Source organism: Macaca nemestrina, chromosome 16 (assembly GCF_043159975.1).
Source record: "Macaca nemestrina isolate mMacNem1 chromosome 16, mMacNem.hap1, whole genome shotgun sequence".
NCBI classification, from domain to species: domain Eukaryota; kingdom Metazoa; phylum Chordata; class Mammalia; order Primates; family Cercopithecidae; genus Macaca; species Macaca nemestrina.
Genome location: NC_092140.1, coordinates 17,824,743 through 17,841,173, shown reverse-complemented (window position 1 = coordinate 17,841,173; position 16,431 = coordinate 17,824,743). Strand labels below are relative to the sequence as shown.

The 16,431-nt window shown below is 34.9% G+C and overlaps 1 protein-coding gene across 11 annotated transcripts in view; it reads right to left on the bottom strand.

The window, feature by feature from the left end:
* LOC105477465 (UDP-glucose glycoprotein glucosyltransferase 2) overlaps positions 1-16,431 on the bottom strand; it is a 247,274-nt gene that overhangs the window by 55,380 nt on the left and 175,463 nt on the right. For 6 of the 11 annotated variants that reach the window (XR_011614663.1, XR_011614661.1, XR_011614662.1 and 3 more), the window contains 6 exons: positions 15,987-16,072; positions 13,109-13,204; positions 11,890-11,974; positions 8,445-8,627; positions 6,489-6,649; positions 5,746-5,860 (listed from right to left, as the gene is read on the bottom strand). Coding sequence is in view for 4 of the 11 variants with exons in the window: in XM_071081145.1 (XP_070937246.1) it covers positions 5,746-5,860; positions 6,489-6,649; positions 8,445-8,627; positions 11,890-11,974; positions 13,109-13,204; positions 15,987-16,072 (726 nt within the window). In the remaining 7 variants the exon portion in view is untranslated. Of the gene's footprint in view, positions 1-2,652; positions 2,748-2,771; positions 3,264-5,745; positions 5,861-6,488; positions 6,650-8,444; positions 8,628-11,889; positions 11,975-13,108; positions 13,205-15,986; positions 16,073-16,431 lie in introns of those variants that run through there. The other 5 variants (XR_011614664.1, XR_011614665.1, XM_071081144.1 and 2 more) reach the window with 5 other exon arrangements.

Sequence of the window (16,431 nt, the reverse complement as noted above, 5' to 3'; positions counted from 1 at the left end):
TTCTTACGAGATGTTCAGTTGTTCCAGTGACATTTGCTGAAAATACTATCTTTGCTCTATCTTTGTTCCTCTGTCAAAGACTGGGTGACTATATTTATGTGGGTTTATTTCTGGGCTCTCTATTCTGTTCCGCTGATCTATTTTTCTATTCTTTTGCCAACATACTGTCTTGATTACTATAGCTTTACAGTGAAGTAAGTCTGGTATTGCTGGTATTGCTGGTTTTCTGACTTTCTTCTTTTTCAATATTGTGCTGGTTATTCTAGGTCTTTTCCTTTTCTATATAAACTTTAAAATCAGTAGGTTGACAATCATAAAACAACTTGCTAGGACTTTGATTGGAATTGTGTTGAATCTATAAATTGATCTGGGAAGAACTTATCAATGTAGTCTTGAGCAATTTAGTCTTCCTAACCACAAACAGGGAATACCTCTTCAGGTATTTCAGTGTTCTTGAATTTCTTTCATTAGAAGTTTACAGTTTTCCTCATGTAGAGAAACATACTTTATTAGATTTATACTTAAATATTATTTTGGTGCCAATTTAAATGATACTGTGTTTTTAATTTTAAATTCCACTTGTTCCTTGTTGGCATACAGAAAAATGACTTTTTCTTTGTCATATATCTTATGTTCTTAAATCTCTATCAAGCAATGTGCAAAGATCCCCATGCAAATGATATTATTGAAAATAAAATACAATCCTAAAATGTATATTATAAATATAAGGGAATAATTTTAATACACTTTAAAAAAATTTATCTTATGGCCGGGCACGGTGGCTCACACCTGTATTCCCAGCACTTTGGGAGGCTGAGGCAAGTGGATCATGAAGTCAGGAGATCGAGACCATCCTAACACAGTGAAACCCCGTCTCTACTAAAATATACAAAAAATTAGCCGGGCGTGGTGATGGGCGCCTGTAGTACCAGCTACTCAGGAGGCTGAGGCAGGAGAATGGCGTGAACCCGGGGGGCGGAGCTTGCAGTGAGCCGAGATTGCGTCACTGCACTCCAGCCTGCATGACAGAGCAAGACTCTGTCTCAAAAAAAAAATTATGCAAAATAGTATTTAATTTTTTATAAATAGCTTTCTTTTACTATACTTATTCTTTATTTCAGACACCTGATCTAAGCCCATAGACTTTGTAATCAGTCTTTTGCTCCAGGTTAATTAATTAAACTTTTATTTTTGGTTCAGGGTTACATGTGCAAGCCTGCTATATAGGTAAATTGAATGTCATGGGGGTTTAGTGTACAAATTATTTTGTCACCCAAGTAGTAAGCATAGTACCTGATAGGTAGTAAAAATGACTTTTATATATTAATCTTTTATATATTAATTTATACTTTTATATATTAATTATATATTAACCTTTGACCTTGCTATAATGCCTTATTGGTATACTGATTTTGGTTTTTCGGTCATTTTTTTGGATTGTCTAAGTAGGCATTTGCAAACAAAGGCAGTTTTATTTCTTCCTTCCCAATGTGTATACCTTTTATTTCCTTTTCTTGTCTTACTGCATTAGCCAGGACCTTACTTTGGTTTTAACTGTTCTTTTTTCCCTAGTTTCTAGGTAGAAGATGAGGTTGAGACCTTTTTTCTTGTCTAATGGAGGTTCTTAGTACTATAAATTTATTTCTAAGAACCATTTTAGCTGCTTATGAATATATTCCAACCATAGGCTACTTTTCTTTCTATACAAACTGCGTAATGAGGTACATGAATGTAGAAAGAAAAATAGTCTATAGTTGGAATATATTCATAAGAAGTGGTGAATGGCTTGACTAACTGGTCAGAGGCCAAGAAACAGAAAGATAGGAAGATTAAGGGCAAGAAATTCTGGGGTAGAGGTTTCTGGATAAGCCTATGGGGGTGGCATAAACTGTCAGGATCTTTGGGTACTTCATGTTAAACAGCCACCAGAAAGCATTCAACAGAGAATCAGCGCTAAATAACTAGGCAGTCAAAATTATGTGGTTTGTGGAAGTCTGCTAGCCTTGATCATAGGCTACTCCAATGACACAATGGGCACATGAATGGAGTTGGCATGCTGGCAGAGATGGAGACTGTGTATGGGCCCAACAGCACAGGCTCCTACTTACCCAGGCTCATCTAGCTCTTATAGCTGCCAACAGCAGAGGTAAACACTGAGCTTCTAATATAGCACTTATACTTTGCAAAGACCAATCAGCTGTTTGATGGTAAGTTGGCTACACTAGATGTCCTTTACGCAGATTCTTCTGGACTGACCTATACACATATTCTATGTATGGGTTTGCCTTTCTTGCTCACAGAAACTTAGCACCATTATCTAAAGATTTATAGTTATCTACTGACAAAGGATTCTATATAATACTGTATTAGACCAAGAGACCCAATTTATAGCAAAGGCACTGTGGCAGAGGGCACATGATCCCACAGTCCTGTCACATACTGCACTATGTAGAAGATGCTGGCCAATGGAGCAATGGAATGGTTTACTAAGGGCACAGCAGAGGTGCTAGTTTGGAGTCAAACTCTTGCAAAGGTGAGGTGCCATCTTATAGATGCAGTATTATATTTTACATCAACAACCATTTTATGGTGCTGTGCTACCATTTGGAAAAATTACATGGGCCCAAGGGGGCAAAATAGAAGTGACCATACTTATCATCACTCCCAGTGACTCTCTTGAGGAGGTTATGCTTATTTTCCCTCCCAACTCCTGGTGGTTCTGTGTCATATCACTAGGTTAGAGGAATCTAGAATGGATAATAAAGGGAGATGATGAGTACAAGTGTGGTCTTTTGACCAGTTCCAGAGGTACGCGCTATAGTTTGTTCTACTAACCTCCCTCTTACAAGTTTTCCTTTGAACTTGTAAAACAATAAGTGTATGATCCATGAAGTACAGTGTGGACTACAATGGATGCTGTGATGCAGCAACCAGATCTCCATTCAAATCTGAAAACTATTCTCCTAGCTGCTGGGAGTGCTACTCAGCTGTCAGCTATCTCTAGGGAACTGCTGTTGGAAAAGAGTTGTCTCACCCAAGGTCACCCCTTTACCTGGGGCAGCCCATAACCAAAGACTGGTTGATATGAAGGAATAAAGACTTGCCCAAACCTGTGAAAACTTTGAAGGACCATCTTAACTTCACAGCTCCCTGTGGGGTCAGTCAACTGAGGTCTTAATGGAATTTGTAAAGTTTCCCCAATTCCATTTCCTTCCTCCACAGTTGTTGGTCCTGAGAGTACTTCCTAATAAACTTCCTGCAAGCTAATTTCCATGTTAGAATTAGATGGCTTCCTGAGTAATCCAACCTGTAACAGGCAGCTAAGTGGTATTTGCTGATGGAGCGAATGGTGGAAGAAGAACAGAACTTGAGTTCTTGACTTTTTAATTTGAGATAAGTTTTGGGCATTAATGTGGCAATGTCAGTAGAGTTAATACAGGAGTTTGGAATTCAAGGGAAAGCTAAGAGCCAGAGATAAGATTTGGGAACTATTAATAGAAAGATATAAATTGAAACTATGACTGGCTGTAAGACTGCCACTAGAGACAGTACAGAGTGAGAAGTGGGCCAAGGCAGAGATGTAGAGAATAGAAACATTTAAAGGAAAAGTAGAGAAAAAGTAGTTCGACCAATAAAATTGCAGCAGGAAAGCCAGGGATGTCAAAGAAGAACCAGCAAGGTCTGACATAGAAGCCAATAGAGAGTCAAGAGAGTGTCAAGAAAGGAGAGGTTGAAAACATCCATGCTGCAGGGGGCACATAAAAACAAACAAGAAGAGCTCACTACACATTTTCACCTAAGAAAAAAGATATTTTGATTTTACTGAGAAGTGTTAAGTGGATTGGAGGGAGTGGGAACCAAACTACATTTGAGTAAGGACAATCATCCCCAAAATGTGGTAATATAGTACTGGGAGAACACCTCGGACAGTTTCTGAATTGCTTGAAAAATGAATCCTTTCTTCAGTTGTCCATAGGCAGATAACAGGCAACTTCATAGACTTTCATTCATATGTAAGACTGAGAATTCCTTATAAATAATACATTGGTAAAATTATTAAGAATTACCAAAGATGTATTCATAATCAAAATCGGGCATGTTATTGAGGTTTACTGAGGACCCTAGTCAGTTTTCTACTAATTGGCAATAGTGAAGAGACCCTATTTTGTATGTAAACACATATATATTTGAAGATCTCCCAACTTTCAAGAATGATTTAAAAAAAATCAATTACTTACCAATGTGGTCTTGAATAACTCATCCATATTTTGACATATAATTTCCCATTTACTAGACTTTTAAACAAAGGGATTAAGCTTTCTACATTATCTGGAGCCTCTGTTAACTCTTTTCCTTCATTTTTACTTTATTCCCCCCATCTTTATCTGGAGCCTCTGTTAACTCTTTTCCTTCATTTTTACTTTATTCCCCCCATCTTTATCCCAACCATACTGAGTTTCTTGCTATTCCTCAAACATGGAAGGCCCAATCCCACCTTGGGACCTTTGCATCAGATATTCTCTTTGGCCTGGAATACTCAAGGACATCTGCATTGTCAGCTTTTATGCCTCCACTTAAAATTCACTCAAAAATCATCTTCATAGGGACATATGGCCAATTTATACCTGCAAGCCCCAGCCCCTATTCAGTATTCTGAACTCTCTATCATGCTTTCATGTTTTTTTTCTCCAAAACGTTTATCTTTAAATATTGTTTATCTTTAAATTTTATTTTCCTATTAGAATGAAAATATCATGAGCTAAAGAAATCTTGTTTTTGTTTTCTGATGTCTGAGGTCTTAGGAGAATATCTGGCACACAGCAGGTATTCAACAGATGAATGAACAAACATGCATGATTGTGATAAAAATAAGGAAAAAGAGTAGGGATTATGGGCTACAGAGTCTTTTGCTTCTGCTTAAATTATCTAAAATGTTTCAGATGCAATAATGAGGAAATTGATAGGATATTAGGAAAATAGCGCTTGTGAGGTGAAAGAAAATGTTAAGGCAATATCAGGGTAGGGGTGCACTGGATGGATTTGTCTCGAAGATCAGAGATAGACACTTGAGCATATTTAAACAATGATGGAAGAGAGTAAGAAAAAAGAGGGTGACGTGGTTTGGCTGTGTCCCCACCTAAATCTCATCATAAATTGTAATTCCCGTAATCCTCACCTGTCGTGGGAGGGACGAGGTAGAGATAACTGACTCATGGGGGTGGTTTTCCCCATCCTGTTCTCTTGATAGCAAGTGGGTTCTCATGAGATCTAATGGTTTTAAAAGGGGTTTCCCCCTTCAACTGGGCACTCATTCTCTCTCCTGCTACTATGTGAAGAAGGACATGTTTGCTTCCCCTTCTGCCATGATTGTAAGTTTCCTGAGGCCTCCCTAGCCATGCAGAACTGTGAGTCAATTAAACTTCTTTCCTTTATAAATTACCCAGTCTTGGGTATATCTTTATTAGCAGTGAGAATGGACTAATACAGAGGGTAACTAAAACAGGGCATAAAGTAGAAAGAAGAGGTTTGAGAATGGAAAAGTGAGGATAAAATACTATTAGTTTTGAAAATGTTGAGCTTGAGGTGAAAAAATTATGTATAAGTAGAGATATCCAATAGACAATTACATAAACATCAGAAACTTGAGAAAAAAGCTCAAAATATAAGACTTTAAAGTTTATGAGCAGGGAGTTGGAACAGTCTATGTATACACACTGAAAATTATTCTGTTAACATTTTACTTACCTGATCTAGGTTTGAAAGACTGTTTGGATCTTGGCTGAGCGCTTGGTACTGGCCCCTGAGCCTGTCACCTGCTCCAATTCTCCTGAACTTCTTGAGATCCACTACATATAAAGCACTGCAAAAATGAATTACTTCTTGATAGCCTATGTTGTCTATGTAGCTTTAGTTTTACTTTCCTCCAATGAATGTCTACAGTGACGGTATTAACTACAGATATCCTAAGATCTAATAACAATTAATCCTTTCGTAGATTTGCTCCTAATGTCTCATACTGTTTCCCAGGAGTTTTAAGTTTGTTTTAATTTTGGTAGAACCCATACTCTTTTAGGGTCACCCCAAGCTTTTCCAAGCTGTCATGAAACTCATGGCCTTACAAAAGGCCATGAGGCACTGAAGATATAATCTCAATTTTATTTCACAAACCAAGTTTAAATCTTCTGGAGTAGTTAGGAGCCATATTACTTGGGTTTAACTCCTAGCTCAGTTATATATTAGCAGGGTAAGCCTGGGCAAGTTACATAAATGCTATATGCCTCAGTTTCCACATCTACAAAATGGAGATAACACTATCTCAAGATTGTCACAAAGATTTTATGACTTAATATACGTAAAGGTTTACAAGAGTGACTGGCATGGAATGAACACTATGTAATTGGTTACTTTTATTGCATAATTTTTAAGAAAACTGAAAATTGTATTTCAATACATTATTTACTAAATGGTAAGGGTATGACTTTTCTTACCTGATATGGTATTTCCGTCTTAAAAGATGTGATGCCCAGTATCCTGTTTTCCAGAAACGATACCCATCCATTTCCCTGCGGCTATCACAAAATGGAGTATACCCATAAGGAGCTCCATCCAGATCGAAATCTCGAAGTTCTTTTAGATCATGTCTCACAATCTAAATAAGTAAAATAGGCTGTCTGATAAACACTGTAAAATAACATAAGCCTTTTTTATGGGAATCTTAAATCATTATTACCCTATTACAGAAATCCAAAGAGCTGTATTTTCCTCACAGTGCTTTCACGTAATATGAATTTACTGAATTTAACATTTTTTCCTCTTGTCCTTACAGGTTAAAGGTAAACTAAAATTTATATTCCTAGTCTTTAAGACAGTGGTCTTACCCACCAACAAGAATATTTTGTTGTATCATTTATAAACAAGACATTTTACGAATCAGATATTTGGGAAAGGGGTTAAATATTACATAAGCGCAGAGCTCTTAGTCTCTCCATGTATGAATAACAAAATCATTCCATGGCAAATCTCCATTATTGTATATTGACAAGTGTTAAGTTTTAATTATAAAGAAAAATCTCCCAATTATTCTAAATAGCTTGAATGAAATAATATCAATGTTATTTTTGAATACACTCAAGCCTCCTAGAAAAATATCAGTGCACACGTTGAAGGAAAGGTAGGAGAAAGAATCATATTAAATATTACGTGTGGGGCTAAGATGGGAGGATTGCTTGAGGCCAGAAGTTTGAGACCAGCCTGGGCAACATAGTGAGACCCCGTCTGTAAAAAAAAAAAAAAAAATTAGCCAGGCGTGGGGGTGTGCATCTGGAGTTTCAGCTCCTAGGATGCTGAGGTGGGAGGATGGCTCGAACGCAGGAGTCTGAGGCTGCAGTAAGCTATGACTGTGCCACTGCACTCCAGCCTGGATGACAGAGTGAGATCCTGTCTCTTAAAAAAAAAAGTGTGTTTAGAAATGCTATTTTCTTAGTTTACATTGTAATGTTTCATATTTATCAATTTGGAATAGAGTACAAAAATAATAAGAGTTTAGAATATGAGTACATTCTAATATAGGACTTGAAAATATACTTTTTGTTCCACATAAATTCTAACTTATCCATTTAATTTATATTTTCATTTACATATTACCTTTTTCTTAGAAATTCTGTGTATTTTCAAATATTTTTTTTCCCACTAATGATTCAAAAGCAATGCAAGGGGGGAAAAAGAAAAAGCCATAATTTTTGGACATATAAATTTTGAAAGCAGAGGGCCTTGGTTTTTTTTTTTTTTTCTTTTTTTTTGGCCAAATTTATTTGCTTTTATTTTTAGAGATAGGGTCTCACTCTGTCACTCAGGCTGGAGTGCGGTGGCATGATTATAGCTCACTGTGACCTTGAATTCCTAGGCTCAAGCTTTCCTCCACACTTCAGCCTCCAAAAGTGCGGAGACTACAGGCATAAGTTGGCCAAATTTAAAATGCTCTTTTCCTTAAGTGATAAAGAGTGATGAGAATTTGGTTATTGGTTGAATGCGAAAGAATGCTGTTGAAGGTGGAAGAATAAGAGTTGTATGAACTGCTAGCTTTTCTAGCAAGAAGAAATTGCTAATTTTAAACAAATATCAGCTCATACTTTACAGGAATTCATTTAATTACTCTTATTACGACTAATATAAGTATTTGTTTTAGTTCGCAAACGTAAAAACTACTACTTCAGGGAGAAAACTTCCATGTCCTAAATAATAACTGGTACTTCTTACAATGCTTCCAATTTTCCCCTGGAGTTCTGACTTTTTGTTTTTAAAGATACTTTGCTTATATATCACAATCATATCTTAAGCACTGTAATGAAGATAATAAACATAAGCAACATGAATTAATTTCTATATTAAGAGAGAAGTGTAAAAAATGTTTGAGTATTACTAAAAACAGTAGTTAATCTTATTACCTGGTCAGCATCAACAAAAATGATTTTGTCCACTGCTAGTGGGAAAAGAACATCAAGGAAAAGAATTTTGTAACCCCAAATAATCCTTTGTCTTTCAGTCTGCTGACGAAGCCAACGGGGCCACCTATATTGAACTAGTTCATATTGGAATCCATATTCTTTAGCCATATGAGGAATTACTTCCTAAAAACACACACACACACAAAATCAAACAATATGTTCAAGAGAAAGTAGTTTGGTTTTAGAGAAAAAAGTTAACATTAAAAAGGTAAAGTTTCCTATAAATTGCTATCAACTAATAGGCAAAATGTCTAAATACTACTTCTATAACATACTTATTAATGAGAAATAATAAAATGCTAACAAATATGAAAACACAAGTATAAATAAAACTATATAATTTAATGTCACTAAAAATAAGTGCACTATATTATTTAACAAACTTATTAATGGAAGGCAAATGTTCCCATACTTTTATTGTTAACATCTGCCTTGAGAAAACTGACTTTAAAAAAAGCCTCTGGATCTTGGAACACCTACATATCAAATAGTTCATGTATATGTCAACGGGTTGGTTGGTCACAGATGTAAAGATGAAGAGAGGATACAAAAAACACAAAATAAGTTCTAAGCTGATAAATTAGATTCTATACAGGAGCTTCATGTTTGAGATATATCATTATTTAATTAAAGGTTTAAAAATATAAAGTAGTGATTATGGTCTGAATATTTCATATTTGATTCACTATCTTATAGGATTAGAAGTAGCTTATTCCCTGTTTAAAGCAGAAGCAGTTAATGAAATATACTGTGGGCTAAATTTAGTTAAGAGCTCAAATATTGAGAGAATGAAAAAGGAGTTGGAAAACACGAATAAATATAGAAATTTGCATTTTACCTCTTGATTCTTACTTGAAACTAGTTGCTGGTTATATGTTTAATTTTTTTCTCTGATTTTGTAAGAAAAATGTAGATTTAAAATTTTTTTTAAATGCAAGAAGCACCAATTTTATCTGTGAAATCTCGAAATTATGGGTACAACAGCTGCTAGGAGTCATTGTTTTGGTTTCAAAATAAAATAAAGCATTCAGATAAATTAAAAAGAATATTTTTTCATCATTAAATATGTGTTAAAATATTCACTGAAACAGGCACTGTTCTAGGATCTAAGGGTACATTAGTGAACAAAAGAAATACAAATTATGGCCTTCATGAGGCATGTATTTTAGAGGAGGTAGGTACACATAAACTATTAAGTTATCTACAGAAAAAAAGTGCTATGAAGAAAAATAAAAAGGAAGAGGGAATTATAGTTTGCATAGTGCTGTCAGAAAAGAATTATGCCTAAGTACGTATAATTTTAGCAAATATTTGAATGAAGAGAGGAGGTATGACTTTTCTAAACTGGTAGGAACAAATCTAAAGTACCCAGCGGCTTCTGTATCTGGCTGCTGGTTCACACAGATGTTTGAGTTTGTAAAACTCCAAAGCTACATTTCATGATTTGTGCACTTTTCTGAGTATATGTTATATTTCACTAAAAAGTTTTCAAAGGAAAAATTTTGAAAGAAAGAAACACATCACAAAAAGAAGGAAAATACTACTTCAAATACAGTATTTCTTTTGGCCATGCAGTGGAACAAGACTTTCTAATCCAGACTAGCACTATTGTTCTGGTGAATAATATCTTTTTCTGCTAAGAGAATCTTTAGATTTTTCTATTTCAGTCTATTTAGGGTTATATACTCCCTTACTCAGTGTCTGATTACTAGGATAACACGTTAAAAATTAGAAAAATAGTATAACTTATTTTCTATATTTATGGGTTCCTTTTCTGTTTTTTTTGGGGGGGGGGTTTTTTGTTTTTGTTTTGTTTTGTTTTCCTACTGTCAAATGAGCATAGGAGGAGACACTGTTGGTGGTGGAGGGGAAACGGGCTGTCACATAAGGTTAAGTACCTGAGGTCTGAATGCGTGGGTTCAAATCTCAGCTGTGTTTCTAATTAGCTGTTTCATCTCAGGCCTATCCTATAAAGGATGATTCTTGCTCAAAGAAAAGTATGGCCCTTCACCTTATCTCCCAGGAAATACCCTCTACTCTTGGAATTTCCTGACTAATAAGAATGTCTATGTTTACCTGCAGACCTTGGACCACACTAGATATTGTATGCTAATGATGTTATCTGTAGTGAGGGTCTTGGGCCACAAGGCATCAGTTCAACATCTGAAGGGGTTAGAGGCTAAGGTTAGCTATGCAGGCTGTTAGCCAAGTCCACACAGCTGATCCTTAATGAAAACTCTGGACCCCAAAGTTTGAATGAGCTTCCCTGCGTGGCAACACTCCATGAGTACCCTCACACACTGTTGCTGGAAGAAATAAGTGCTATCCACTGGGAGTGGATTCTACTGGGAGAGGACAATTGTTAACTTTGTGTCTGGTCTCCCCGGACCTTACCCTAAGCATCTCTTCCTTTTGCTGATTTTATTTGTGTCCTTTTGCTATAAAAACTGTGAGCATAGCTGTTTTCTGCAGTTTTATGAATCCTTCTAGTAAGTTATTGAATCTAAAAGTGGTCTCAGGTACCTCTCAACTGTGAAAGCTAGTTACGTAATTTTTGACTCTTGGTTTTCTTATCACGTGGGATTGTTATGAAAAACAATTGAATAACGTGAGTTAAACACTTGGCATCATGCCTAGAAATATTAAGGAATAAAAGCATGCTTGGCTAGTTTTACTTCTGTTTTCCCACTGCTTTTGGTCTAGAAAAAAAAAAAAACTCATTTGAAATGCTGGTGAATGAGACACCAAATTGCTGTGGAGACACTAAATTTCATGGAATTTGATTATGCTGTAGGGAGAATAGGAAGAAACAGAGTATACTTTGTAGCAAGTGTATGGGGCCTCTGAGTAAAGGGTAATAGATGTTGATCACCTGAAATCTTCTAAATATAAAATGCCTCAGATCCTGCTGCCCAGCAATCAATGCACTACACAGACGAAAGAGTTTTTTGTTTTCAGTACTGTAAAACTATTTTCTATGGTATAGGCATACTCTTTGTATTTTCTTGATACTACTACTGTTTCTGCCTATCTTTGCAAAAATGACAGAATCCATTTCTCTTAATTGAAAATCTGTATATATTTTTCATTGCCAAATTGTATTTAATTATCATGAAAAACTACTAGTCATTCTGATTTTGATTTTACTTAAAAATATAGTCTTCTACTGTCCTCTCCTTTGAACATCTCTAAATAAAAAGTGCACAGAATTTTTCTTAAGCTACATGAAAATACTAAATATTATTTTAAAATTTATTAAAAAGTCTTTAAAATATACATTTCAAAAAGCTCATTCTGAAAAGAGAAATATCATATAAACTTACAATGATACAAATAATTTACTATTCAAACATTAACCATTCTACAAAAAAAGCTATGTACTTACTTTAAATGTCGGTGAGAGATAATTTTTTAGCAACCAGAATTTCACTGGTGTTTTGGTGTTACGCAAAACAGAAAGCATCATAATTCTGTATAAAAGAATATTAAACCCAATGTACGTTAACAGTAACAGGAGTTCATTTTTTTTTAACCTTGAAGTGTTTTTTAAAATTTAATTTTAATTTTTAAAATTTCACTTTAAGTTCTGGGATACATGTGCAGAACATACAGGTTTGTTACATAGGTCTTTTTAAAGGCTTTTAAATAATTGAAGGTATGAATTAGAAGGTTTTCACAATGAAATGTGAAAAAACAAACTAAAATATGGTTTATCAAGTGTGTAATGTGTAAGGATGAATACATATACATCATGGTAGCTTCATTTGGGCCCAGTTGTCTATGACTGTGTGATTAATAATAAGTCTGCAAACCCTGAGGAGCTGAATGACCTATCTATATTGACGAATTCACTGGATGGGTCATGTGGTTTGCTAACCTAAACCTCTGAATGGAAAGGATACAAATGAATCTAAAGTTCCATTTTAATGTATCAGTGCTACAATTCAAATATTTTTGAATTATTCTCTGTGACCTTTCTATATTAACTGTTTAAAAATAGCCTTTTGTACTTTGCAATATGCATTTCTCCCCTCATTCCCTTCCTTTTTGTAAAACAAGGTTTTCTTCACTGGAAAATGATAATTTACTATAGTAAATTATATATATATGTATATATAGTAAATACTGTATATAGTAAGTACTGTATATATAAAGTAAATATATATATATTGTGTGTGTGTATATATATATATTCTTACCTATCCAAAATGTCTATTTGCTAGCCTTGAAGAAAACCAATATTTCAAATCAAGCCAAAACTCATGAAATTTCATATTTAAATATACTTACTTCATAATTTTAATTAAAAAAAAAAAGCAAGGTGTAAAGTAGTATGTTCTTTGTTACTATTTGGGTAAAAGGACTTAAAAAACTGAAATAAATAAATAAATATACACACATATATATATTTACGCGTGTGTGTGTATCTCTTTAGCAGGATGTAAAAATAATACTATGGGTTTCCTGTGAGAAAAGGAACTGCGTATCAAGGAAACAGAGGCGGGAATTTTTTTTTCCCCCAGTGTATATTCCTTTACTTTTTTTGAAATTTGAACCATGTAAATATTTCTTCCTCAAAATATAAAGTTAAAAAATATACCTACCTTAAAAAACGTTCATATAAATGACCAGAAGCAACTGAAAAAATGTTTAGGACATCTTTTTCCTTTTCTTCTTCTTTATGCAACCTTATTGTGAAACTTGGAATAAAAAAGTAATTGACATTTCTTAAACATACATATGGAAACATTGTATGACTAAATACTAAATATAAGCACTAAATATAGAAATGTATTTCAAAATAGTTAAGCTATAAACACTATAATATTTACAAACTAATATTAAAATATTTGACAATATCATTTGAAGCTTTATGAGTTTTTTTTTAATTTGCAATATGGAATATAATTATATTGTCTCTAGGTGAATGGGCTGTTATTTTTTAATATCTGTGAGTTGTCAAAGGTTGTTTTCAGAACAAAGAATGAATTACAGCTTGACATGGCCATATCTAGTGTACGGAAACTTTAAACAGGCCAATAATGAGGGAAGGAACAGAATGCGGAAGTGTGGAACTATAGCACAGCAAGAATGTACGTGGTAACAGGGTAGGTGTCTTGAGTGCTGCTGATGGGGCTCACCAACGCTAAAATATTTTTAAACCACCATCTACAATTTGGAACTCCTCTGACCAAGCAGATTTTCTCCTCCACGCAGGGTATGGAATACCCTCTTGGTACTGTGGATGATTTCCATGACAAAGAAAGCACTAGGGAGCCATGTCTACTCCCTGGTTTATATCATGGTAGCGTCATCTGGGCCCAGTTGTCATTTTCATTACATTTTTGGAGTTAGACCACCTCCATTTCATTTTTGTATAGGCCCATTTCATATACAAAAATGACTGAATCTTTTATTTACAGTATTCATAAAGTACAAATTCATCTTTTTCTTCCTAAACATTTTAAAGTATTTTTATATAAACAGATATTTAGAACGAATAAAATTTGGTAAACTTACAGTCATCATTAAAGGTATTTTGCAAAATATAAGATTGTTATAGACAGAAGCATTTTTCAAATCTTGTAATCTCCCAAATAAGAAAAGAAGTTGATTCAGTGGCAAGAAAAAATAATCATTCTAAGTTAGAACTAAAATTAAGATGAAAAAAGTCAAAGCATCCTAAGACACACAATACTATGTATCTGGAGCAGTTAACGTCTCAAAAACTTACCATCTCTGTTTCTAACAAAGCATTTTGTTTTTCGTATCCCTTTTATATAGCAAGCGGCTATATTTTGTTTTTGGTATCCTTTTTATATAGCAAGTGGCTATACCATAATTAAACAGTTATCTTCAATCATTCTTATCTCTACCTTCTAATTTTAATGGAAGCTCTTAGATGGATACTCTTAAAATTGTTCAGATTCTATTCCATTATCCCCTGTCAAACATACCTACCCTCTAAATCATCTCAATGAGTGGCCTCGATCCTTTATCAGTAACTTGTTCAAAGCACACACTGTGACAGTAACATGATTTTTCTTACCAAACAAGGAGTCAACTATAGAAAAAGAGGCTTAACCTGGGCAAAATCCAAAATGATGGAAGTGTTTTTGACTAGTATAACCAAATATGTTTACGTTGATGAACCTATTTTGGCTAACATTTCTATTTCTTATCTTTGATCAAAATGATTAATGGTTTGCCATCATAGCTCACATAGGGTTCAAATCTCTAAAATGGACATTCAAAGTTCTTTACAATGTGCATCTACAGGAGACAGCTTTTGTTTTTGCTCACCTAACACCTGTTCCCCTTCTAGTAACAACCTGGTATTTCGGGGGGAATCATTCCTCCTCCCATCTCATCCTATGAGGTTTAGGCGGGACAGGCCTTCCCACCAGTTCTTGAAGTAGGCGTATGACTCACGCTTGGTTATCAGAGTCACAGAAATCAGTTCAGTTTGGGACACATAGCTATAGCTGGACCCATGAATCAGCCTTGGAACTTTTACTGGAACTGTTTGGAAAGAGGGATTTTCCTTCCACTGGAAATAGTAAACTTTTAATTTTAAAAGTCTATCTTAAAATGGAGGAGACACAGAAAGAGTAGACCTAAGAGATGGAGAAAGACTGTATCCATACCACATCACCCAGTGGCCAATGCCAGGTATACTCCTGGATTCTTTAGATATCTGAGTCAATATATTCCTTATGTAGGTTTGTTTTTCGAGACAGGGTCTCACTCTGTCACCCAGGCTGGAGTGCAGTGTTGCAATCTTGACTTACTGCAGCTTTGACCTCCCAGACTCAAGCAATCCTCCCACCTCAGCCTTCTGAGTAACTGGAACTACAGATACATGCCACTGTGACTAGATAATTTTTAAACTTTTTGTAGATACAGGGTCTCACTATGTTGCCCAGGCTAGCCTTGAACTCCTGGGCTCAAGCAATCCTCCTGTCATCACCTCTCAAAGTGTTAGGATTATAGGTGTGAGTCACAACGCCTGGCCTGTGTTCCTTTTTAAACTAACAATAAAACAGTATAGGTATCAATCTAATATAAACAGTCCCTATTATTTTCAAGTTGCAGCTAGCTAGGCTACTTTCTTTTCTTTGAGGAACATATCCAATCTTTTTGCCTTCATGTAACCGCCTTCACTCAATCTTTAACTTTTGAAATCCTGTCTTGTCCTTTAAAACAGATCTTTGCCACACACTTCGTCAAGGAGTATTTCCTGAGGTTCCTTGTAAGTGGATGTATAATTTTTCTCCATTGGTTTGTCCAGTATTTTATTTTCATCTGTCTTACAGCTCTAGTTTCCTATCTTGTACATAGTAGTAACATTTATGTATTTATCTTATCCCTCCTAGATTAGAGGACCTTTGCTTTACTTAAATTTTCACTGCCTGTGGAACTTCCACATACTAGACTTCTGGATCAATCTAGCTATGTGTTAAAATATTCATTAGTAATTACCTTTTAATGGAATCCCACATTCCTTTTGTTTTTTCATCTTCATTGGTAAGGATATCTTCCTTAATTTTGCCTGTTTCTTTTTTCACCTAGATAGCAAGGCAAAAAAGATTAGAATTTGGCTGCTTTAATATCGTGCTGTATCGTTAGAAAGTGAAACATACTGGGCGAGATTACCCATAGAAATCTAAGATTGACAGCTGCAGTAACCAAAGACAGGCAATATCTTAGCACAACGTCGTAAACAATCTGGTCTTCAACTATCAATTCAACCTCTTTGTTCAGTTTCTTTGGTGGTTACTTCCGTATTGCTAAATAATGTGCTTGCACTTATGTTTACTAATTTATCAGCTTTAGGCATTATCTACTAGTATTTCTGAATTTAGAGTTTAGACATTATTTACTCTTTGTGATGACAGATGAATAGCTCACTTATTGTCATCCTTCC